The sequence below is a fragment of the Sus scrofa genome, chromosome 4 (assembly GCF_054392235.1).
Source record: "Sus scrofa isolate SSC_HxYL_T2T_F1_AM1 chromosome 4, Sscrofa_HxYL_maternal_Yorkshire_Landrace_v2.0, whole genome shotgun sequence".
NCBI classification, from domain to species: Eukaryota; Metazoa; Chordata; class Mammalia; order Artiodactyla; family Suidae; genus Sus; species Sus scrofa.
In genome coordinates, this window is record NC_139386.1 from 78,589,943 (window position 1) to 78,612,896 (window position 22,954).

General features: G+C 45.6%; 1 protein-coding gene and 1 pseudogene across 25 annotated transcripts in view; one reads left to right on the plus strand and one right to left on the minus strand.

Moving 5' to 3' along the window:
* NSMAF (neutral sphingomyelinase activation associated factor) overlaps positions 1–22,954 on the plus strand; it is a 64,021-nt gene that overhangs the window by 20,751 nt on the left and 20,316 nt on the right. For 15 of the 25 annotated variants that reach the window (XM_085022326.1, XM_085022322.1, XM_085022330.1 and 12 more), the window contains 8 exons: positions 2,337–2,415; positions 2,512–2,579; positions 2,659–2,695; positions 10,123–10,173; positions 12,488–12,559; positions 13,345–13,392; positions 13,491–13,543; positions 21,534–21,663. In XM_085022326.1, coding sequence (XP_084878452.1) covers positions 2,337–2,415; positions 2,512–2,579; positions 2,659–2,695; positions 10,123–10,173; positions 12,488–12,559; positions 13,345–13,392; positions 13,491–13,543; positions 21,534–21,663 — 538 coding nt within the window. Of the gene's footprint in view, positions 1–2,336; positions 2,416–2,511; positions 2,580–2,658; positions 2,696–10,122; positions 10,174–12,487; positions 12,560–13,344; positions 13,393–13,490; positions 13,544–21,533; positions 21,664–22,954 lie in introns of those variants that run through there. The other 10 variants (XM_085022336.1, XM_085022337.1, XM_085022338.1 and 7 more) reach the window with 3 other exon arrangements.
* On the minus strand, positions 19,212–19,347 carry LOC146403881 (small nucleolar RNA U3; annotated as a pseudogene).

A 22,954-nucleotide genomic window follows, 5' to 3' on the forward strand; every position in this document is an offset into this window, starting at 1 on the left:
GGAAATGGGATGGAGGAAAACCACAGGGAGGCATTTATCAGAGTGCATCGGGTGGGAGAATGAAGATGCTTCAGCTTGAGAAGGAAGACCTATCAAATGAAGTGTGGTATGGACTTTGGTTTCAATTTGAGCAAACCAACCCTAGAGAGACATGTAGGAAATAGAAAAATTTGAACAATGGCTGTATATTGATAACATTAAGGAATTTTTGTAGATGTGATTATGGTAGGTCATTTGTTGAAAAGAGATGCATGTTGAAGTAGGACCAGATGGAAGTACATGATGTCCAGGATTTTCCCTAAAACCCAGCGCGATTCTGGGGTGTTGGTCACAAAAGAAGAATGACTACATGCGAACAATTGTTTGCAATTGTGATTGATACTTGGGAGTTTTCTATCTGTATTTAAGTTTCCATAAAAGTACCTAATTATTATTAGGTAACTGGATCTGTTAGGAACATGGAAAAAAGATAAAATCAACATTTAAAAGATCCTGGAGTTCCCGTAGTGGTGCAGTGGTTAACGAATCCAACTAGGAACCATGAGGTTTCAGGTTTGATCCCTGGCCTTGCTCAGTGGGTTAAGGATCCAGCGTTGCCGTGAGCTGTGGTGGAGGTCACAGACATGGCTCGGATCCCACATGGCTGTGGCTCTGGCGTAGGCCCGCAGCTGCAGCTCCAATTCGACCCCTAGCCTGGGAACCTCCATGTGCCGCGGGAGCAGCCCTAGAAAAGGCAAAAAGACACACACACAAAAAAATCCTTTTGAGGGAGTTCCCATTGTGGCTCAGCAGGTTAAGGATCCAGTATAGCCTGCACACAGATGTAGGTTCGGTCCCTGGCCTCACTCAGTGGGTGAAGGATCCAGCATTGCCACGAGCTGTGGGGTAGGTCGCAGATGCATGCGGCTCAGATCCCACATGGCTGTGGCTGTGGCGTAGGTCCACAGCTGCAGCTCCAATTCCACCCCTAGCCTGGGAACTTCTCTATTCTCCAGGTCCAGCTATAAAAGGGAAAAAAAAGTAATAAAACGTTAAGTAAACCCCAGTGGTAGTAATTACTTTGGTCCTGACTGTTGAATAATTTCATACAGATTAAATATACTGAACATATTGCAACAGCAATTATATTTTTTAAATCCAAATACTTAAAACGTTTAATAATCCTAAAAAAGATAAAGATCCTCTGAGGAAGACTTGCAGACCACATTGTCACCTTCGGTGTGACGTGCCTTCCCATCCCCTCGTTGCGCGTGGACGTGCACAGAGGTGGGCCTTAATCCTGTGGTCCAGGAAGGGGGTGAGATTCCTCTGGAAGAGGAGGACTTGACCGGCAAAGGGGCACAGGGCCAGAGAGCAGGTAGGACTTGCTAGAGTAGAAGAAAATCATTGCTTCAGGGAAGAGGCCCCTGGGATGGGCAGAGTAAGGACACGGGGCAGCAGCGAGAGAAATCGCCCCAGGGTCTACAGGTGGTTTTCAGAAACATGAGATCCTTGGAGTTCTGTACTTGTAGACAAAATGTGCCTTGGAAACTCATCGTAGGGCAACTTTTTTATAAGGTAATGTTTCAGCATTCCTTAACCTGTGTTCTGAAGACATAGTTATTGCCTTGGTTTGATGGTTGATAGAAGTCATCCCGTCAATACAAGACAAGATGTATCGATGTTTATTAGCTTCAGGCATGGGGTGCACACTGGCCTGTAACGCGCTCAGGCAGCCCCCTCCACTGCCCCAGAACTTACTGGAGAGCCCCGTAAACGTCCCAGGAAAGGAGGATAACTGATCGATGTGACGTGACAGCAGTAGGCAGATCTTTAGACTTGCTTAGTATCCGAGAAGTAGTTTTCCCCTGAATTCCTACATACCCCAGACTCAGCCGGTAAAAGCATTTTATCTGCTAAATTCCAACTTATTTTTCCACAATGATTAGAAAAATCCCTTCTCTAATCATTTTTAGATATTTAGTGTTGCCTTCTGAAGGGCTCTTTAAGATGAAATTAAAAGTCAAAAGAATTGACCACAGACAGGCTGGAATCGATGTTTAAGGATCAGAAAATTGTTTCGCTTTCAGAGCAGTTCTGAGGACCAAATGTAGTAGCAGAAATAAAACACACGGGACAGTGCTCAGCCAGTGAAACCATGTTGCAACACACGCAGATTCTTTAACCTCTAGGGAGGTGGAGATAGTTGGAAAATACAGTAAAACAATTTTCCTTTTCATACCCGTTTCTTTGATCTTTTATTAGTTGATGCTTTAATCATCTGCATTCTAGTTAAAATGTATTATTCTTTTGTGACTTTTATATTTGTTAATAACTCTTTGAACTTTCATCTCTAGGAAAATCAGAGGCTCCTTAAAAATATGTTCAAAGTCAGTGATTTTTGAACCGGATGCAATATCCCAGCCCATAATTAAGGTAAATGCATTTTCAATGCGAAAAGAAACAGCCCTACTTTTTATGTGTTTTACCTTGGCTTATTTTCATTAATATTTTTCTCTCAATTTTATTTAGATTCCTTTGAGAGATTGTATAAAAATAGGAAAACATGGAGAAAATGGAGCCAATAGACACTTTGCAAAGTATGTCATTGTCACAACTGTTTAACTTAATGTCTGCTCAAAAATTTTCTATATTTAATGACTTTTATCTGCATTTTAGGACACTATCAGGGGAGATTTCACTCATTTTCAGTCAGGTAAGAAGCACTTAGTAAATATTTTTTCCTAACCTGAGTGGACATTTAAATACAGGGAGTTCCCCACTGTGCCTCAGTGGTAATGAACCTGACTAGTATCCATGAGGATTTGGGTTTGATCCCTGGCCTTGCTCAGTGGGTTAAAGATCTGGTATTGCTATGAGCTGTGGTGTAGGTTGCAGACGTGGCTCAGATCTGGTGTTGCTGTGGTATGGGCCAGCAGCTGCAGCTTCTATTCGATCCCTCACCTGGGAACTTCATATGCTATGGGTGTGGCCCTAAGAAGAAAAATAAACACATATTTACATACACACAATAACTTTTTTAGCGTGATGAAATTCCTTGTAGAAATATCAAATGAAGATCCCTGGAATAGATGTTTAAATGCTTTTAAAATTGAGTCATTGAGCAATGTGCTTTAAAAGCAGTGATTCCTAATGGGATCCGCAGTGTTTATTAAGTGTGATTCCTGCAGCCTGAAGTTCTGGGGGGTGGGGGGTCAGGGGGTGGGTTGAGCTAAAGGTGGGAAGTCTGAACAGCATTGCAGGGCCCAGGCTGACTCGTGATGACAGCTCAGGATGCCCAGTCTCATCTAATTGTGGATGCTTGGGGTCATGACCTTGTACTCACCTCAGATTTGTTCGGTACAGATTGACGCGACCAGTGCTGTGCTTAACACTGGCAGTATAGTGATAAATTAAAACATGTTTTTTTTTCCCTCCTGTCATACACAGTTGACCCTGAAGCAAAGCAGGGGTTAAAATTCACACAGTTGAAAATTCATGTGGTACTTAACTACCAATAGCCTCCTGTTGTCTTAACCAATGACATTAGCGCTTGATTAACACATTGTATGTTACGTGTTATATACTCGTTTCTTATAATAAAGTAAGCTAGAGAAAAATGTTATCAAGGAAATTATAAGGAAGAGAAAATGCAGGACTGGACTGTCTTTACTATAAGTTTGTCTGTTTATAAGATGCATTATGACTGGGGACCTATATCAGTGTTGGCTTCTATGATACAAAACAGTTTAGATATTAGATGTGCCACTAGTAACATTGGGCATCAAAAATGAAATGTGAAAAAACCTATCTATTTGCAAGTATAATGATCCATGCATTGATAGTGAAGCGGCAGCAGTGCGATTGCTTTATCGTAGCCTAGTGTAATCAGTACGGTTGCTTTACAGTAGCCCAGTCTATACACTGCCTACCCAGTGAGTTGTAACAAGACTGTTTCGGCACATAGTATTAAATTGGATGCATTATACAGTATTAGAAACATCATCACACGTTCTTGGGGTTTTCTTTGGTTTTGTTTTTATATTTGTGGCCGTGGCCATGGCACGTGGAAGTTCTTAGGTCAGGGATTGAACCTGTGCCACAGCAGTGATGATGCTGGATCCTTAACTGCTAGGCCACCAGGGAATTCCTTGGAACTGACTTTTTTTTTTTTTTTTTTTTTTTTTTTGCTGCCCCATGCGTGACACATGGAGTTTCCAGGCCAGGGATCAGATCTGAGCTACAGTTGCAACCTATGCCAGATCCTTGACCCACTGTGCTGGGGATCAAACCCGCATCCCAGTGCTACAGAGATAGTGCCAATCCACAGTGGGAACTCCAATGATATATTAAAAAAAAAAAAAAAAAAAAAACCTATGATGCTAGGCTAGGCTGACATGCAGTTCCTCCAGTTAGATAGGCATGCTGTCCAGTAATGCACTTCTTTGAAAAGCAAAGTTAGGAAACAATAAGGAAACTAACAGGTGATTATTAAATGTTACTCCTCTTTGGCCTGTGTAAGGGTAGCCCATCCTCTTTGGTAAAGTCTCCATCCTCGTCTCGTCTGTCCTCATGTTGAGCGGGAGAGGGATTGGTTGCTGCTATCTGACAGGTGACAGAGCTGGAGGAGGTGAAGGGGAGGCAGAGGGGCAGCCACACCCAGTGTAACTTTATGGAAAACCATAATTTCTGGCTGGCTTTTTGGCTTTGTTTCTCTAAAAATGTTGTCCTGTTGTCCAGGCCTCCCACCATTGGTAGTCGTCAGTGCCTGCATCACCAAAGGGTCCCTGTTGCAAAAGATGTCCAGGCAGCCTTAGTAAGCAGAGCCTTCTGCCGGGTTGTCTTGTGTTAGTTTCTTTCCTGGCTCTGCTGCTTCTGCATCGTCTTGCTCGTCGTCTGGGCTGGGTTGGAAGCACTCATCTCCGTCACCTTGTCTTCTCTTAAGACCTCTGGTGTGGTCTGTTAGCTCTGGGCTTTCTCCAGGGTCTAGATCTAATGTTTCCCTCTGCCTTTTGTTGCCGTATCCTGATCTCAAGCTCATGATTTCCTTGGTGGGCTCTGTTGTAGGTCCTGTGATGTGTGCTCGGCCCCTGGACACGGTTTGCTCCAGCAGGAGTGGACCGACTTCATCTTAGGGCAGTCACGCTTTGTCTGTAATAACCGTGGCATCTTCAAGGGTGTATTCCTTCCCGTGTCTCACAGTGTCTTTGTAGAGGCTCCCTTCTGCGGCCTGCACAGTCCTGTCCGTGGAGCACTGCGTGTGAGGAGCCTTAAAGCTCCTTATGCGGCCCCCGGCCCGACCCGCAGACTGAATTAGAGGCTGTGTTTGACACTTCCCGTGTTGAATTCATGGGCTTCTGGGAGGCCAGGGGAATTGTCCAATATCAAGAGAACTTTGGAAGGCAGTCTCTTACTTGCAAAACACTTGCAACTTCAGGGACAAAACATGGAACTCGTCCATAAAAACTGTCCTTGTCCAGGCTTTTTTGTTGTACAAATGAAAGACTGGCAGCTGGGCTTATCTTTTCCCTTCAAGGCTGGGGTGTCAGCAGCTCTACTGAGAAGGGCAGTCCTGGTCCTAAACCCCACTGCGTTCGCCTGCCCCTTCCTGCCTTAAAGCCTGGTGCTTCCCGTGGTACTGAATGCAGCTCCTCTGTGGGATTCTTTTTGGTCTGATTTCAGCCTGTTCAGGGCTGGTGTCCTTTCTCCCCAGGGTTTTCTTAAGGGCGTCCGGGACGACCTGTCTCCCCTTGGTTGGCTGGTACCTTGACGGTTTTGAAACCAGACCTCTTGATGAAACCATCAAGCCGCGATTTGCCTCCATTGCATCCTCCAGCTTTAGGGCCTCACCTTCCTTTTGCTTGGCGATGTCACATGGTGACTTTGCTTTTCCTCAGTCATATTGGTCTCTAGGGACGGCTTTCTTAAAGCTGTCTTGTACCTACATGGAAGGTGCATCTTTAATATGAGATAAAGTATTTCACAGAAAGTGTCAGGTTCTCACGCCTGCTGCGTAGCTGCTTGATGGCTTGGTGAATTTCCTTCCTTTTATTTTTAAAACAGTGGTCCTTACACTGGATTCATGGTATCTCGAAGTGGTGGCCACTGCGGCTGTGGACCTGTCTCTGGTACCATCCTCCACGTCATTCAGGCTTTTCTCGTAACATCCCGACTTCCCTGTCTGCTTCTCGGGAGCACTGCCGGCATCACCAGTGGCACTTCGTGTGGGTCCCATGGTATTATTCAGGGTTTACAGTAATACACTAAACACGAGGAAAAATGGATGAGAACCATTACCGAGATACAATTCGCTGTAGAGACAGCTGCTTAGGCGGAGATGGACAGCGTCACGCGACCTTTTGAGGCTCCTCTCGACACTTAACCTCAGCGCAGTAGCACAGGAGGTGGCCTTGGAGTTGTGACAGCGTTCGGTGTGCACTGTGGTCACTACTCTGCCGCTGGGACTTAATGCGGCATCTTCACGTTTGTTTACATGTCTCACAACCACGAAGAGCACCGTGTCCAGTCTGTGTGTGGGTTTTGATAGGTTTGTGTACATTTTGTGGTTGTAAACGATAAGAGACTAGTGTCCACATGTTTTATGGACTCAACCACCTACCTTTTTATTTTTTTGCTTTTTAGGCCCACACCTGTGGCATATGGAGGTTCCCAGGCTAGGGGTCAAATCAGAGCTACAGCTGCCAGCCTACACCACAGCTACAGCAACACAGGATCTGAGCCTCATCTGCAACCTACACTGCAATTCACAGCTACACCGGACCCTTAGTGAGGGAGGCTAGGGATTGAACCTGCATCCTCATGGATACTTGTCACATTCTTTTCCACTGCACTCCAACTGAAACTGTGACATACCTTTTTTTAATTTTTTCTGTATTTCTAAGCCCTGCAGTTCATCTTCTTTCAAATTGCCCCAAATCTCCACAACTTCCCAATGTATTTATTGAAAATGGAGTTCTCCTGTGGCTTAGCGGGCTAAGGATCTGGTGTCACTGCTGTAACTCGGGTTTTGATCCCCGGCCGCGGGCGAGGTCAAAACATGGAAAGAGTGCGCATAGAAGTGAACCCGTGCAGTTTAAACCCATGTTGTGCACAGGTCAACTGCACTCGGTTCACCTCCGGGTGTTTAAGGAAGTGGAGAGGAGCGGCGATCACTAGCGCTGTCTCTGCCGTGAGTTCACCACCGTCACCTTTAAAAAGCGAGCGCGGGGAGTTCCCGTCGTGGCGCAGTGGTTAACGAATCCAACTAGGAACCATGAGGTTGCGGGTTCGGTCCCTGCCCTTGCTCAGTGGGTTAACGATCCGGCGTTGCCGTGAGCTGTGGTGTAGGTCGCAGACGCGGCTCGGATCCTGCGTTGCTGTGGCTCTGGCGTAGGCCGGTGGCTATAGCTCCGATTGGACCCCTGGCCTGGGAACCTCCATATGCCGCGGTGAATTTCCTTCCTTTTATTTTTAAAACAGTGGTCCTTACAAGAAATAGCAACAACAACAAAAAGACAAAAAATAAATAAAAAGCGAGCGCGGTAGGGCCTCTGCTCTCTGCACAGCCCCAGCTCCTTGAGGTGTTTGCACATGAATCATTCTGTGATCAAGTGGGAGTGGGGACGTCATGGGACACAGAGACAGATTGCTTTAGGATTGATGCAAAGCGTCGAGCTTCATGGGGTGAACGGTCGGGAGCAGAGAGCCTCCCTGTGGCTTTTGGGTCACTTAACCCTCTCGTTCATGGGCCTTGTTACTGGGTATTGAAGATGATGTTATGAAAGCTGGGAGACACCGGTTCGGTGATTTTTTTTCTAGGCCTGCTTTCCTTGATTCTAGTGACTTTAGGGGAGAAGATATTGCAGAGGCTGGCTTGGATTTCCTGTCCCTGGGGTAGGTGAATGCAGTCACCACCATCTGTTCTGTCGGGGAAGGAACACCATTACTGACAGTCCCGGCCCCCTGCTGTGTTCTTGTTATGTCTATAGTGTCATTCTACACGTGGCTTTGTTCTAGAACATCGATATCTTGAAAGGAGTAAGTCCTTTTTCACTTGGAAGTTCAGGTTCAACGATAAAATTAAAACGTTAATAAACGTAAAGATTAAGCCCCCAAATCCGTGCACCTCCTTCGATGGCTAAGTAAGAGGTCTTGTATCCAACAAACTCAAAACCAACTTAATCTCGGGGTGACGAGACATAAGCTAGCCTTTCCAGTCTTGAGCTTCCTGGTTTAAGCACACCACCCAAAAAACCCCCTCAACTTCCATGTGTGTTTGGTTACTTACCAGGTCACAGGGTTTCGGAGAAATGCGTTATGGTTCTTAAGGCTTTAGAGAGTTTTGCTGGCAGAATAAAAAGGGTGTATGTGAATAGTGCTCATGCATCCTGTGAGAATTTTATTCAAGGCTTTGGAAATAAGAGAACAAAAATATGTGTCCCCCTACCTTCAGTGGGGAACAGACAGCAAGCAGGTATCTTCTATAGTGTCAGGGATGATAAATGCATGCAGAACATGAAAGCAGGACGGAAGGACAGCACGAGGAGAAATGCAGGTGCTGCTTTGGATCTAGTGGTCAGGGAGCCTGGAGGCTGGAGGAGGGGGAGCCTCACTGTGACCATGACCCCGCCACGGGGTTCCGGGTGCAGCAATGCCAGAGGGGCCCTGCGGCAAGTGTGTCCTGGGCAAGGGGCAGCCTGGTGGGGGGTGAGAGAGGGGCGGGGAAGGCAGGTTGGAGCAGGGCAGGGTCCTTGTCGGGGAGGAGTTAGAATAGGACAGGACCCAAGGGGCCTGTCTGCTCTGTGTCTGAGCCACGCTGGAGGCTGGATGGAGACCCCGCTCAGGAGGGGTGAGCACGGGGAGTGTTGGGCTCTGGAGCACAGGGGGACAGCAGTGGGAGTGAGAGATGCTCAGAGTCCAGGCGTGTTCCCAAGCTAAGCCAAGCCTGACAAGCCCTGATGGTGAGAAGGCGAGAGGTCCTGGCCAAGGCCAGCCGGGTGGACAAGGGGACCCCTTACTGCAACCAAGAAGCCTGGGAGGAGCAGGCTTTGTGAGAATGTGACCACCCCGAGGAGGAAGAGGGGGCTGGTGGGCATTCAGGGGCCCAGGCTGGGTTTCAGGGAGAGGTTGAGACCATGGCCCACTTCCACTTACTTACATTAGGCCCTGGGGGCGGTTTCCCAGACTGAGGGAAGCGGCTGGGCAGAGAGCAGGGGCCCAGGACGACAAGCAGCACTGCTGAAGTCACCAGCAGCAGGTGAGGGGAGCCAGCTGGAAAACTGCTCCAGGGAAAGCCATCAGCTCTGTCGCATCTGAGAAACCGAATCAAGAAAGTCCCGAGAGAGAGTCGGTGACACGGTGACCTTGTGCCTTCTTTCTGACCTTGCCAGGAGCAATCACAGTAACACAGGATTGGAGGAAATCTGTCGTGGGCCCAGGAAAGTACAGTCAACTCTTGCAAAGAGTTTTGCTACAAAAAGGGAACAAATGGCAAAAGAAGGATGTGAAACCAAGAGAGCGTTTTTAATCTGTGTTTTAAGTGGGAGAAAGTGCAGCGTGTAATCCTAAGAGCTAGGGTTTTGGATAGCCGCCAGGTGGGGGGTCCTGTTGTGCGAGCAGAGCTGCTGGTGTGGGAGGCCAGGCAGACCCTCCCTCAAAACCTGAGGGAGGGCGGGATGAAGGGTACAGGTGCCAGCAAGTTGCTGGCTCTGGTGGGGGTGTTGCATGTTTGACACGGTTACTGGTACCTGGTGTGAGGACAGGTATCCTGGGGGGTGTGTGTGTGAAAACACTGAATGCCTGCCGCCTCTAGGGAAGAGAAATTTCTTTGTTAATGAATGAATTTCATACCTCAGTGACTTTGTTTTACCCACTTCTTAGATTAGCTTCCTTCACTTGTCTACCTTGGTCCAAGTGATGACATTCATAGGACATCTTAGACCTTGTGTTTATCCAGTCATGGGTGCTACCTTATTGTCTTGATCAATCTTTTTAATGTTTATTTTATCAGAACTTTAAAGCCATGCTATTGTTAATGCAAGTGTGTTTGGAAACAGATTCAGTAACAATGACTTAAATTTGATTCATAACCTCCTAATCTATAGTAACTCATTACAATGACAATGTTTAATTTATCTTTCTCAGGTATATTTCATTAAAGAACACAACATTGTTGCACCATATAAAATAGAAAGGGTAAGTAAAACTTTTCATTTATCCTCAGCCGTTTAAATAATGATTTTGCACATTAAGATTCTGTGTGTCTATTAACTTTAATGAAATATAATGTGTTTAAAAGCCTGTTGCTTAACAGTTATAGCAAAATTCCCCAAGGGAACCACAGACTTTAGGCCAAGAGACTTAATTCGCTTTTTAACTTTAATGTCTCTTATAGAAAGAAAGCTTAAAAGTGTGGATTAAAAGTTGAACTCAGTTGCATCGTCTGTAAGATTTATTTATTGGTTATCACGAGAACTTCTTTCAAATATTTGAAAAATGTCTCTAGGCTACACCCTTACTTAAGAGCTCAGTAACTTACAAATTCTCCCGATAGGGCGGAGGCTCTGAGTGAACATGCACACGGGACTTGTCCGGTGAGCCCAGGCGGTACACTCAGCCATTCTGGGCTTCATGCAGTGCCTTGTGCTTCCGCTCAGTGGGTACAGGGCTGACTCCTAGCAGAAGAGCTCTCACAGGACCTAGAGGCCAGTGCTCCTTGTAACGACACCTTGAATTAGGAAGGCCACCCTTGCTGAGCAGATGCTGTCCCTCAGGCTGGATCCCAGTCCTGGTCACAGGCAGCCGCCTCTGCAGTTTATGTACAGGAAGCGCTTGGCTGCTCCAGTCTGTCAGGAACGGTGAAAACTGGAGAGCGAGTTACTCTCAGGCGGTGCCGTTGGCCTTTGGGGAAGGAGGGGCCATCTCTATACGACAGCCTGTTCCCACCCACTGAAGGACCTGTCTCTGCCTTGGGTGGCACCTCCACTCACTGACAAAAGTCCTGTGGGGGTGGTGGGACCCCCCCCCCAGGTTGAGCCACCAGCTGGTGCGCCCTCCCTGCCAAGGCTCCCGGGACACCCCCTCAGTGCAAAGCTGCTGAAGGACGCATAGGAGGAAGGTTTTCTGAAGCAGAGAGATGCTCCTTCGCTTCAGTGTGAGTTGGGACACCGAGGGCCTTTCAGGTTAAAAGTGGGGGGACCATGACGTTGAGGATGACAATGAGATGATGGAATAGGAAGCCCAGATGCTCATGCTTCTCACAAGAGACCGATTCCTTTGTGAAACGAGTGTGGAGCGCCCTGCGCCCCAGGTTAGCCCGAAGTGAGCCACGTTGAGGCTGGTGGGGACGGGGGGTCACATGCTTTCGTTGAAGCCCCTCTCCTGGCCTGGCGCCAAACAGCTGGGGCGGGAGAGACGACACAACCGTAAGTCCAGTGTTCTGGCTTTGGGGGCAGCTGCATCTCTGGGAGCTCTCAGGACCTGTAATGCCGTAGTGCTACAGCCCCAGGGGGTCCTCGCAGCCTAGAGCCATCCCAGCAGACTTGCCCTGGGGGGAAGGAGTGAGCTTGACACAAACTGTCACAACACATGCACAGCCAGCCTTGGAGCACCCGAGTGTACGAAGGGAGAGGCTGACAGCACAGAGGAGGACAGAGGAGACTCACACCCACATTCAGTAACAGATGCATTATCCAGACAGAGGCTCGATAGGGAGATGGCCTCGAGCAGTTCTCGGGTCAGATGGACCCCGTAGACACATGCAGGACGTCCTGCTGACAGCAGGACGCTCGCTTTCTTGAGTGTACATGGCACACCCCCCCAGGGCAGATCACAGGTCAGCAAATCTCAGAAGACTGGAGTCTCTCCTGGGAATCTTTTCCAACCACAGTGGAATGAAGCTAGAAATCCACAGCAGCAAGAAGACTCACATGTATGTGGAAATTAAACACTTTTGAACAGCCAACAGGTCAGAGTAGTTGTTAAAGGGAAATTAAAAAATACATCAAGGAGTTCCCACTGTGGTGCAGTGGGTTAAGAATCCAACTACAGTGGCTTGGGTCACAGCTGTGGCTTGGATTAAATCTCTGGCCTGGGAACTTCCATAAGCCTTGGGTGTGGCCCTTTTTTAAAAAAAAAAAAAAAAAAAAAGCAAAGAGACCTCAAGATGATCAATGAAAACAGAGCAAACCTAACTTAAAAGATAAAGCACAAGAAGTCCTAAGAGGGGGAGTTCAGAGTGATAAACCCTTAGCTTAAAAAAGGGAAAGATCTCAAAGTAAAAAAACCTAACTCTAAACCTCAAAGAACTAGAAAAAGAAGCGCAAACTAAGCCCGAAGTTAGCAGAAGGAAGGAAATAACAAATGTAGCAGCAAATCTGCTGGGGCACTCTGCTCACCAGGGCCCGCCTTCCGGGTGCGCAGAGGCGTGCATGGGCCAGCGGGGCTGCGGACAGGTTCAAAGCTAAGTTCCTGACTGCTGCTGCTCTTCCTTTGGCTTGTCTTCTTTTAGGGCACAATGGAATATGTCTTTGAATTGGATGTTTCAGGGAAAGTGGAAGATGTTGTGGAGACATTGCTGCAGGTAAGCTGGTGCTTAACTCAGACACTCACTGGCAAACTTGGGCAGAAGCTTTTATTTACTTTTTGGTCTTTTTAGGGCCGCACTTGCTGCATATGAAGGTTCCCAGGTTAGGGGTCGTATCTAAGATGTACCTGGCAGCCCACGCCACAGCCACAGCAATGCGAGATCCAAGCCACGTCTGTGACCTGCACCACAGCTCACGGTGATGCCGGATCCTTAACCCACTGAGCAAGGCCAGGGATGGAACCTGCATCCTCATGTATACTAGTCAAATTTATTTCTGCTGAGCCATGATGGGAACTCCAGAAACTCATTTTTATAGAATTTCATATTTGTATGTCTTACCAAAACCGTAACCTCTGTCACATGAGACACATTTCCCTGAATATGTTGAACTTGAAAACTCTACATTAGGGGAGTTCATGCTTTGGCTTAGCAGGTTAAGCACCCAGCATAGCATCCATGAGGACACAGGTTTGATCCCTGGCCTTGCTCAGTGGGTTAAGGATCCAGTGTTGCCGCATGTAGGTTGCAGCGTAGGTCACAGATACAGCTTGGATCAGGTATTGCTATGGCTGTGGGCAGCAGCTGCAGCTCTGATTTGATCCCTAGCCTGGGAGCTTCCCTATACCTCAGGTACAGTTGTGAAAAACGGAGAAAAAGGTACATGTTGGGAAGAAGCTATATAGATAGATGAGAATTGCTTTTTGCTGTTACTGACAGAGTGGCGGTGGTTTTTCATTGCTTCTAAGGAAATAAATTACCATCTATTTATAATATCTTAGCTTCACAGAGCATCCTGCCTGGACAAACTAGGGGACCAAGCTGCTATGGTAAGGTTTTCTAAAGATCTCTTTATTGTGAATTAACCTGTACTGCTCTATCAGTTATAAGCACTTATACCCATTTTTAAATGCTTCTGTTTTAATAGATAACAGCTATTTTGCAGTCACGCTTGGCTAGGACATCCTTTGACAAGAACAGGTAAGTTCTGAGTGATTTCTGTGTCCTGATGAAGATGGCCTCTGGCACCATCATCTTATGCCTCATTTGCTGGTCCAGCACCGATGCTGGGCGTGATCGACCACCTCCCCAGACCAGCTCGTAGGGGCGGCAGGAGTCAGGGCCTCCTTGCCGCTCCCCCAGGGTGTGTCCATCACGAAGGCAGTTGGCTGATGCTCCCCAGGATCTTCCGGTCTGTGAGGTCCTGTCCCTTCACACTGTCCCAGCCTCAGCCCAGGCCCCCAGCCCTGCCGCTCAGATCACAGGGCCGGCGTGCAGCTCGTCCACGTGCCCCCAGCCCTCCTCCTCTGTCATCCTCCCCAACTGTCCCTGATGCGCTGTGAAAATGCATTCTTTGTAAAGAACTTATTTGTTTTTACCCCGTGTCCCTCGGAGGCTCTTCCAGACCCTCCCGTTGCTTCAGGGGAGGTCTCATCCTCACCTGGCCACGGGGCACGCTGGTGGCTCTGCTGGAATCCCTGCTCTAAGTCTGTCTGCTGTGCGGTTCTTGGGGGCCACATGGTCTCTTTCCGTCGAGCCTCTGCTCTGAACACTCGGCCTCTAGTGCTCGGCCCACTCTTCCTGAGTTGTCTTGTTTCCGCTCAGCTGGCCGTTGTTCTGGAAAGACCTTCCCAACCCCTGGGCTGTGATAGGTACCTTCCTATGGTATCCTGGAGGCTCCCAGAGGCTAAGTTCTTAATGGTCTAATTTTTTTTTTTTTAAGCACCCCATATATCTTCTGCAAGTAACTATTTTAAAAATAGAGGTTTTCTACTAGTCTGTTACCGTGTTTGTTTCTTGCCATAAGTAGAGTTGAGCTGTTTGACTCTGTCTCCATCTGCCGCCCCATGTGTGAATTAGGTCGCTCTAGGACAGGCACGGGTTCTGGGAGTGCACGGAGGCTCCCTCATCCTATTTTCCTTTGTAACTTCTGTCTTCACTATTCTTGGTCTTAACACGCTTTTGCATAAATTTAGAATGAGCTTGTCAAGTTCCATAAAGGAAAAGGCTGCTGGGATTTTGATTATGATTACAGTGAACCTCCCCATTTAGTTAGGCCTTCATTTTATTTTTTTTATTTTTGCTTTTTAGGCAACATATGGAAGTTCCCAGGCTAGGGGTGGAATTGGAGCTGCAGCTGCCAGCCTACACCACAGCCACAGCAATGCCAGATCCAAGCCGCATCTGCGACCTATACCACAGCTCATAGCAATGCCTGATCCTTAACCCACTGAGCAAGGCCAGGGATCCAACCCGAATCTTCGTGGATCCTGGTCAGGTTTGTTAACTGCTGAGCCACAAAGGGAACTCCTAGATGTCACTTTTATTTTAGATTTTTTCATTTGGGATGCTTCCAGTTTAGGACAAAATAGAACATATTGGTTGAATAGATTCACTTATGGATTGTTATGTGCTAGGCTTTTGCTAAATAACATTAGTTTGCAATATTCTTTTTATTGCTATTTTTGTGAAACTTATGACCCTTATGCTACATTTTAAAATATTAAAGAACTACCGGTTAAGTCCTCCAGCCAATAATGTGTTTTCTGTTATTTATGTTTATTTCCTTTGTTTTGTTTCACTTATATAGCATTAATTTTCTTTTCAGTTTTGTTCTTGTAAGATGGTAGTTAAATGGATTGCTGTGGGAGGAAGAATAGTTTCCATTTTAGGAAGGAAAAGGAATAATAAGCATTAGCTTCTTTTGACCTCCTTAGAATGCATAATTTTTCTAAGTAGTAATTTAGACTTTAATCCTGGGCTTCAGCATGATAATTAATTTTAAAAATGGTTCTTTATAAAAGTTTTAATCCAAAGTGTTAGGCTAAGGGACTTGAGGAAGAAATTTTTACAGCTTAAAAGGGAGTTACTGCAGAATTCTATACTTCCTCTAAAAAAATAAACTTTTACTAAAATAAGCTTTTGGCATACTTCAAAGGAAAGCCTTTTTAATTAAAGACATAAAGGATAACTGTATTTTTGTTTGTTCTGAAAAGCTTCAAAAAGTTTCAGATCCTCAACAAGTTGAGAGAATAATCTAATGAGCACAGTTACCCTCTGAGTCACCAGGTATTAATTTGTCAGCATTTCACTAAATTTGCTTTGGTTCTTGTGTGCTCATGCTCCTGGCTCTGTGTGTGTGTGTGTATGTCTGTATATATAATGTGCATATGTGTGTCTTTATTCAACATATGAATATAAATTTTTTTCTGAATCATTTGAAATGATGCTGCAGGACTTGATGACACTTCCTCAGTAACTAGTTCAGCAGGTACCTGTTACAAGGAAGTTCTCTGACGTTCATGCCTCCATACTGTTATAATACTCAATTAGCAATAATTGTATAATGCCAAGTAATTTATAGCTCCATATTCAGGTTCTCTATTTGTACCCCCAAAATGTCCTCTTTAAAATACTTTCATTTTAGCCTTAGGCGTATCAAGTTTTTCTCCCATCCAGTGTCCCCCCCACCCCATTGTTTAGTATACAGATGCTGCCACCCTTTGTTGGGTGTAACTGTATTTTTTTTTATGCTATCAAAATTTTCCAATTATTTGTTACTGGCTTACAGAAAGTTTTTTTTTTTTTTTTTTTGGTTTGTTTCTTGTAATTTTTTTTTTTTTAAGTGACCTTGCATCCTGTGACTTCTAAATTCAAAATTTACTCATCAGTCTTTAGGAGTTACTGTCGTGGCTCAGTGGTTAATGAATCCTATTAGGAACCATGAGATTGCAGGTTCAATCCCTGGCCTTGCTCAGTGGGTTAACGATCCAGCGTTGCCATGAGCTGTGCTGTGGGTCGCAGAGGTGGCTCAGATCCCGCTCTGGTGTAGGCTGGTGGCTACAGCTCCGATTAGACCCCTAGCCTGGGAACCTCCATATTCTGCCGGTGTGGCCCTAGAAAAGGCAAGAAGACAAAAAAAAAAAAAAAAAAAAAATTTTACTCATCAGTCTTAGCAGGGTTTTTTGTTTTTTGTAGATTCTATAGAGTTTTCTATATGTGTAATCTGTGAATAATGACAATTTCTCAGAAATTCTTGTGGCTTTTATTTCTTCTCCTTGCTTCACTGCACAGTTAATTAATAATGTGGTGGGAGCAGACCTCCTTGCTTTGTTCTTGATCTTATAGGAGAAAGGTTTAATGTTTCATCATCATGGAATGTTGATAGCTGTAGGTTTTTCATAGATGCCTTTTAAAGGAATGAGGAAGTTCCTTTGTATTCCTGGTCTGCTGAGAGTATTTTAAAAAATATGTTTACAATTTAAATACTTTCTGTGCATTTGAGATCTTTTAATTCTGTTAATATTATGAACTATGTTGATTGCTTTTGTTAAAACAATCTTGTATTGATGGGCTAAATCCTACTTGCTTATGTATTACCCTTTTTATATTTTGCTGGATGTGCTTTGCTAGTAATTTGTAAAGGAATTTGTGTCTGTTCATGGATGTTGCTGCGTAAATCTTAGTGTGAGGTTTTGCTGTCAGGGTTATGCTGACCACATAACGGGAGTTAGAAACGCCTCTTTATCTTCTTTCCTAAAAGAGTTGGTGTAGGATTGTATTTCTCCTTTAGAATTTATTGGTGAAGCCATTTAGGCCTGAAGTGTTGTTATAATTACTCAGTTTATTTACTTGATTCATAGGACTCTTGCTTGTCTGTTTCTTCTTGTGCCTGTTTTGGCAAGTTGTGGTTTTCAAAAACTTTTTCCGGTTCATTTAAGTCGTCAGATGTAGGCCCTCAAGACTGTAATGTCCTGGAGTTCCCGTCGTGGCACAGTGGTTAGTGAATCCGACTAGGAACCTTGAGGTTGTGGGTTCGATCCCTGGCCTTGCTCAGTGGGTTAAGGATCTGGCGTTGCCGTGGGCTGTGGTGTAGGTCACGGACTCGGCTCGGATCCCACTTTGCCATGGGTCTGGCGTAGGCCGGTGGCTTCAGCTCCGATTAGACCCCTAGCCTAGGAACCTCCATATGCCATGGGAAGCGGCCCTAGAAAAGGCAAAAAAAAAAAAAAAAGATTGTAATGTCCTTTTAACCATCAGCAGGATCTGTACCGATGGTTCCTCTTTTTTATTCTTTATATTGATGCTTTGTGTTTTCTTTCTTTCTGTATCATTATCACCAGAGCTTTGCCAATTTCATTAAGCTTTTCAAAGATCTAACTTTGGACTTTGGTTTTTTTCTGTTTTCCCATTTTATATAAAATTGAGGTCTGCTCTTATGATTTCCTCCTTTGGGCTCACTTTGTTTGGTTTTGGTTTCTGGTGTTTTTGCTTTTTAGGGCCACACACTCGGTATGGAAGTTCCCAGACGAGGGGTCTAGTTGGAGCTGCAGCTCCCAGCCTACACCACAGCCACAGCAACTCAGGATCCAAGCCACGTCTATGACCTGCATCGAAGCTTATGGCAAGGCCAGATCCTTAACCCACTGAGTGAGGCCAGGGTTGAACTCCCATCCTCATGGATTCTCATCAGCTTCATAATCTGCTGAGCCTCAAGGGGAGCGCCCTTCCCTTGGGCTTACTTTGGATTTAACTTGTTCTTTTTCTAGATTCCTACACACAGATCACTGATTATAGACCTTCTTTTGTGATATAAGCAGGACTAAGACAAATTACCTCTAAGCCCTGCTCAGCTACACCCCACGGATTATGAACTGTTTACAATATCATCCATGTAAAATATTTCATGATTTCCTTTATCATTTCTTCTTTGGCCCATTGGGCTTTTCTTTGGGTTGTTTAGAAGTATGTTTATCTTCTGCACATTTGGCAGTTTTATTGTTTTGCTATTGATTTCTAGTTTAGTACTGTCTTGGTTCAGAGAATATATGCCTCAGTGCTTTGATATTTGTAGAGATTTGTTTATGGTTCCACATGTGGTCTGCCTGGCAAAGGTTTCACAGGCCCTGAGAGGGATGTGTGCTGTGAGGTTGTGGAGGAGAGTGTTCGGCTCATGTCATTCAGGTCCAGTTGGTTGGTGGTTGTTCACATCATCTGTACTCGACTCTTTGTGGACTTGCTCTGTTGGTTACTGAGAAAAGGGTTTTAAAAGTTCCCGCATCTTTCTGTTAAGGCATCCTTGTCAGGCTCTGTTACTGGGTTTCTGTACCTTTTGATGTGTGATGTCGTCTTCATAAAAGGAACCCTTCATCTTGAAGAAATATTCCTCCTTGTCCATAAGCCACTCCAGTTTTCTTTTTGATAAAATGACTTTTCCATATCCAGTGGGAAAAACAAAGTGTTTTTGTGTTTTCCTGCATCTTCTTTTACACCTAACACAATCAGACATTTTAAACATTTGTCAAATTCTGATAGATGGTATATGATATCTGACTATTTTGGTACCATTTTTTTTTAATATTTCCATTACAGTTGATGTACAGTGTTTTTTCAATTTCTATTATAAAGCACAACAAACCAGTCATACGTGTATACATTATTCTTTTTCTCACATCATCCTCCATCATGTTCCATCACAAGTGACCGAATATAGTTCTCTGTGCTACACAGCAGGATCTCATTGCTTTTCCACACCAAATGCAATAGTTTGCATCTTTCAACCTCAAATCCCCAGTCCATCCCACTCCCTCCCCCTCAGCAACCACAGGTCTGTTCTCCAAGTCCATGAGTTTCTTTTCTGTGGAAAGGTTCATTTGTGCCATATGTAAGATACCCAATATAAGCGGTATCATATGGTACTTGTCCTTCTCTTTCTGACTTACCTCACTTAGGATGAGAGTCTTCTAGTAACAAACTATAGAAATGATCCCTGAAAGTAGTTTCACACACCAGTTTTCTTAAGTGTTGTGATTGCATGGTATATCCTTTTCTACCATTTTACTTTTAACCTGTGTCTTATTCCGTTTCCAAAAATACACACTGTTTATAGTTGTCTTGCTTTTTATACAGTCTGATAATCTCTGCTTGTTAATGGGAATGTTTAATTGACTTACAATTTTTTTTTTTGTCTTTTCTAGGGCCACTCCCTCGGCATATGGAGGTTCCCAGGCTAGGGGTCGAATCGGAGCTGTAGCCGTCAGCCTACTCCGGAGACACAGCAATGTGGGATCCAAGCCACATCTGCGACCCACACCACAGCTCACGGCAATGCTAGATCCTTAACCCACTGAGCAAGGCCAGGGATTGAACCCGCAACCTCATGGTTCCTAGTCGGATTTGTTAACCACTGAGCCACAACGGGAACTCCCTAATTCACTTATAATTAAGTAACTATTGATAGTTGGTTTTAAACCCACTCTGTTTCCTAGCATTTTGTTTGTTCGTTGTCTCTGCTTCACTTTTCGTTGCTGCCTTTTGGGTGAATGTGGTATTGTTAAGGATTCGTCTTGTTAGCTTTATCACTTGGTGTCACTCGGAGTGTGCACTTTGAGGGGTACAGGGTGTACCTACAACAGGAGTATCTTCTATTCCTTCACACTCACACACACAAGAACCTTCCTGCAGTGTGTTCCCTATAGCCCCTCCTGCCCATTGTGATCTGTGGTCTTATATTAGATTTCTACATAAACCGGAGAACCCCTATACAGTGTTGTTATTTTAAAGCTTTCTAAAGAATTCTGGTTACATACATTTGTGTGTACATAAATGTAAAACACTGACAAGTAATCTTTTTCTGTCGCCTCGGCTATTTGAATATTGACGTCCCACTGCTGGTCTTTGCTTCCTGCAGACCCAGTGCTGCATCTGCTGGGTCATTTCCCTTCCGCCTGAGCTTCCTGTCGTGTTTCTCTGGCCCGGATCTGATCAGGGCAGATTCTACCCAGCATTTCTGAAAATACATTTATCTCACCTTCATTTGGGCAGGGTATTTTTTGTTGGAAACAGGATTCTGGGTTGATGGGGTTTTCTTTCACTACTTGAAGGATTTTTTTCTTACACTGTGGTGTCTGTCGTTCCCTGTGAAAAGTCACACCATTTATCTTACTGAAGGAGCCAGACTGGTCTCATCAGGGCTGGGGATCCCGGCACCTGGAGCATTTGGCGATGCCCACGTGCCTTTCCGCGGAGCTGCCAGCCTCTGCCTAGGGAGGCTCCCTGCGCTTCGCCCCACGTGCTCCGCCTCCACATCCCCACCCTCTGGCGACTCCCTTCCTGCCTCATCTGCAGCCCTTGCCCACCACAGAAGGTGGCTCCTCCTGCCACTCAACGCTGGGTCCTCCCTCTGGGCTGCTTGAGCTTTTTCATGGGTTTCAGAACGTGAGAGTTTGCAGCCCATCTGGCTGCTGTTCACGGTGGGGGGAAGCTGGGGGGCCCCTCCCAGGCCCAGCTGGAGGGGAAGCCTGCCCTGACGCTTTTGTTCTGTTACTTGTGGGGGAGACCTATTGGTAACCCAGTTATTTAGCTAAGTAATTGCCTTAAAATATTGATGATTCGGTTGTTTCCCTTCTATTTTGTTTAGTAAAGCAAAAGTCTTTTATTTAAATTTAGGAGGGAATAGCAATAGCAATCACCTTTGACTGGTTTTACAGACTGAAACCCACAGAAGACTATACCTTGGAACTGCTATTCAAGTAATTATGTACTCAGTGTTATGAAGGGTGGTGTGAAATAGATGCTATCTATGCCAAAACGGTTTCTGTGACTGTAAAAATAGGTCTTGATGACACAAATAGAAAATTATGTTAATGTCAGAATGTTTCAAGGCCGACTTATTTGGAGGAGGAATTAAAGAGTTCAGCCAAAGGGTTGCTTGGTATTTTTTTTTTTTTTACTTGCCTGCCTTCTCTTCGATACATAACCTCAAATGCTTTTTAAAAACCAAGTACTCGGTATACTATTTTATAGTCAGTTTTATTTAAGCGGCTAATTTATGTTACCATTTTTCTTGCATTGAATGTAATGTTCAGATGCTTGTTCTGCAGAGTCGCACTGTAGCTCCCTCACATAAAGTTCAGCCTAGAAAATAGATGTTTCTGATTTTTCTTGCTTTTGCTGACAAATATATTCTCAGATTCCAAAGTGTTTCTGAAAAGCTGCACATGGAATGCAAAGCAGAAATGGTGACCCCTCTGGTGACAAACCCTGGACACGTGTGCATCACTGACACCACCCTGTATTTTCAGCCTCTCAACGGGTACCCGGTAAGGAGACTGCAGGCCGCGGGGGCTCCTTTGCGCTGCAGTTTTTGTCTTCAAGCTCTCTTTCCCATGAACTCGACTTCACAATTCCAGGATTCTCATGTCCTATGTTTTGGGGAGGAGGAGAAGTACCTCCCTGTTCCCATCCAGCGTCTGGTATTTGACAGGCTCCCTGTGTTGTGTGATCCTAATGTCCACGCATCAGAGGCTGGGCTCTTCTGACTTAGGTTCAGTTATTTCGGGGTCACGTGTCTCCATGTTGTGAAAAGAACCCCTGCCCCATGACTCTGGTGAAGGGTCCCTGGAGGTTTATTCTTTCTACTTGGAAGCACTTCTGCAGAAGAGCCATGAAATATACTAAGAGATGGATGTTTTCTGTACCTCTGCCCACATGTACACCTAAGTTGGTGTTTCCTGATTTTCTTTCTTTACAAAGAAAATCAGCCGCCCCGAGTCTCTCCCTAGAGGCGGTCCTCTGCCGGCCGCTGCGGAGGTGCACGCGTGACCCTGTTGTTGGGCAGCTGCAGCGCTGCTCCCTGAGGGTGGAAACAGTCCTCTCTTTCACACTGGGCCAGAAAGTCAGCTCGGATTTCTGTACTAAAACGTGTGAATATTGGCTGCGTTATGTGGATCTGGCCCCTCTTCAGAGTGGTTTGTTGAAAGAACAGAAATCCTAATAGATTGTATGTTTGAGCCATTTGGCAGGAGCTTCAAGAACAGGAGTGTTGAGTTCCCGTTGTGGCTTAGTGGTAACCAGCCTAACTAGTATCCCTCAGGATGCAGGTTCGATCCGTAGCCCTGCTAAGTGGGTTAATGATCCTGCGTTGCCCTGAGCTGTGGTGTAGGTCGTGGACGTGGCTTGGATCATGTGTGGCTGTGGTGTAGGCCAGAACCTGCAGCTCTAGTTGGACCCCTAGCCTGGTAACATCCATGTGTCGCACATGCTGCCCTAACAGCGATGTCCACCAGGGGTGGGAGGGCATGCCTGTTGGGCCCTCTGGCAGACAACACATTGCTACTGGCATTCCCTGGTGTAATGCATTAGCTGGGCCGTGGCTGTGGCTTGGGCAGGTACTTTCACAGAAATAGAGTAGTTAGCTCTTCCCAGGTCTCTTGCAGTCCTTGGCCCGTCTTCAGGCAGCAACCCCAGCCCCGGCTTTTAGCCAACCTCAGTGCCTTTTCTGACCTCCTTCATCTTACTAGTCTCTTAAGGCTCTAGAGAAGCAAGGAAATTTTCCTTCAAGTTGAGAGTCTGGTTTATATTCCAGCTGTTTATGAGCCTTAATACACTATA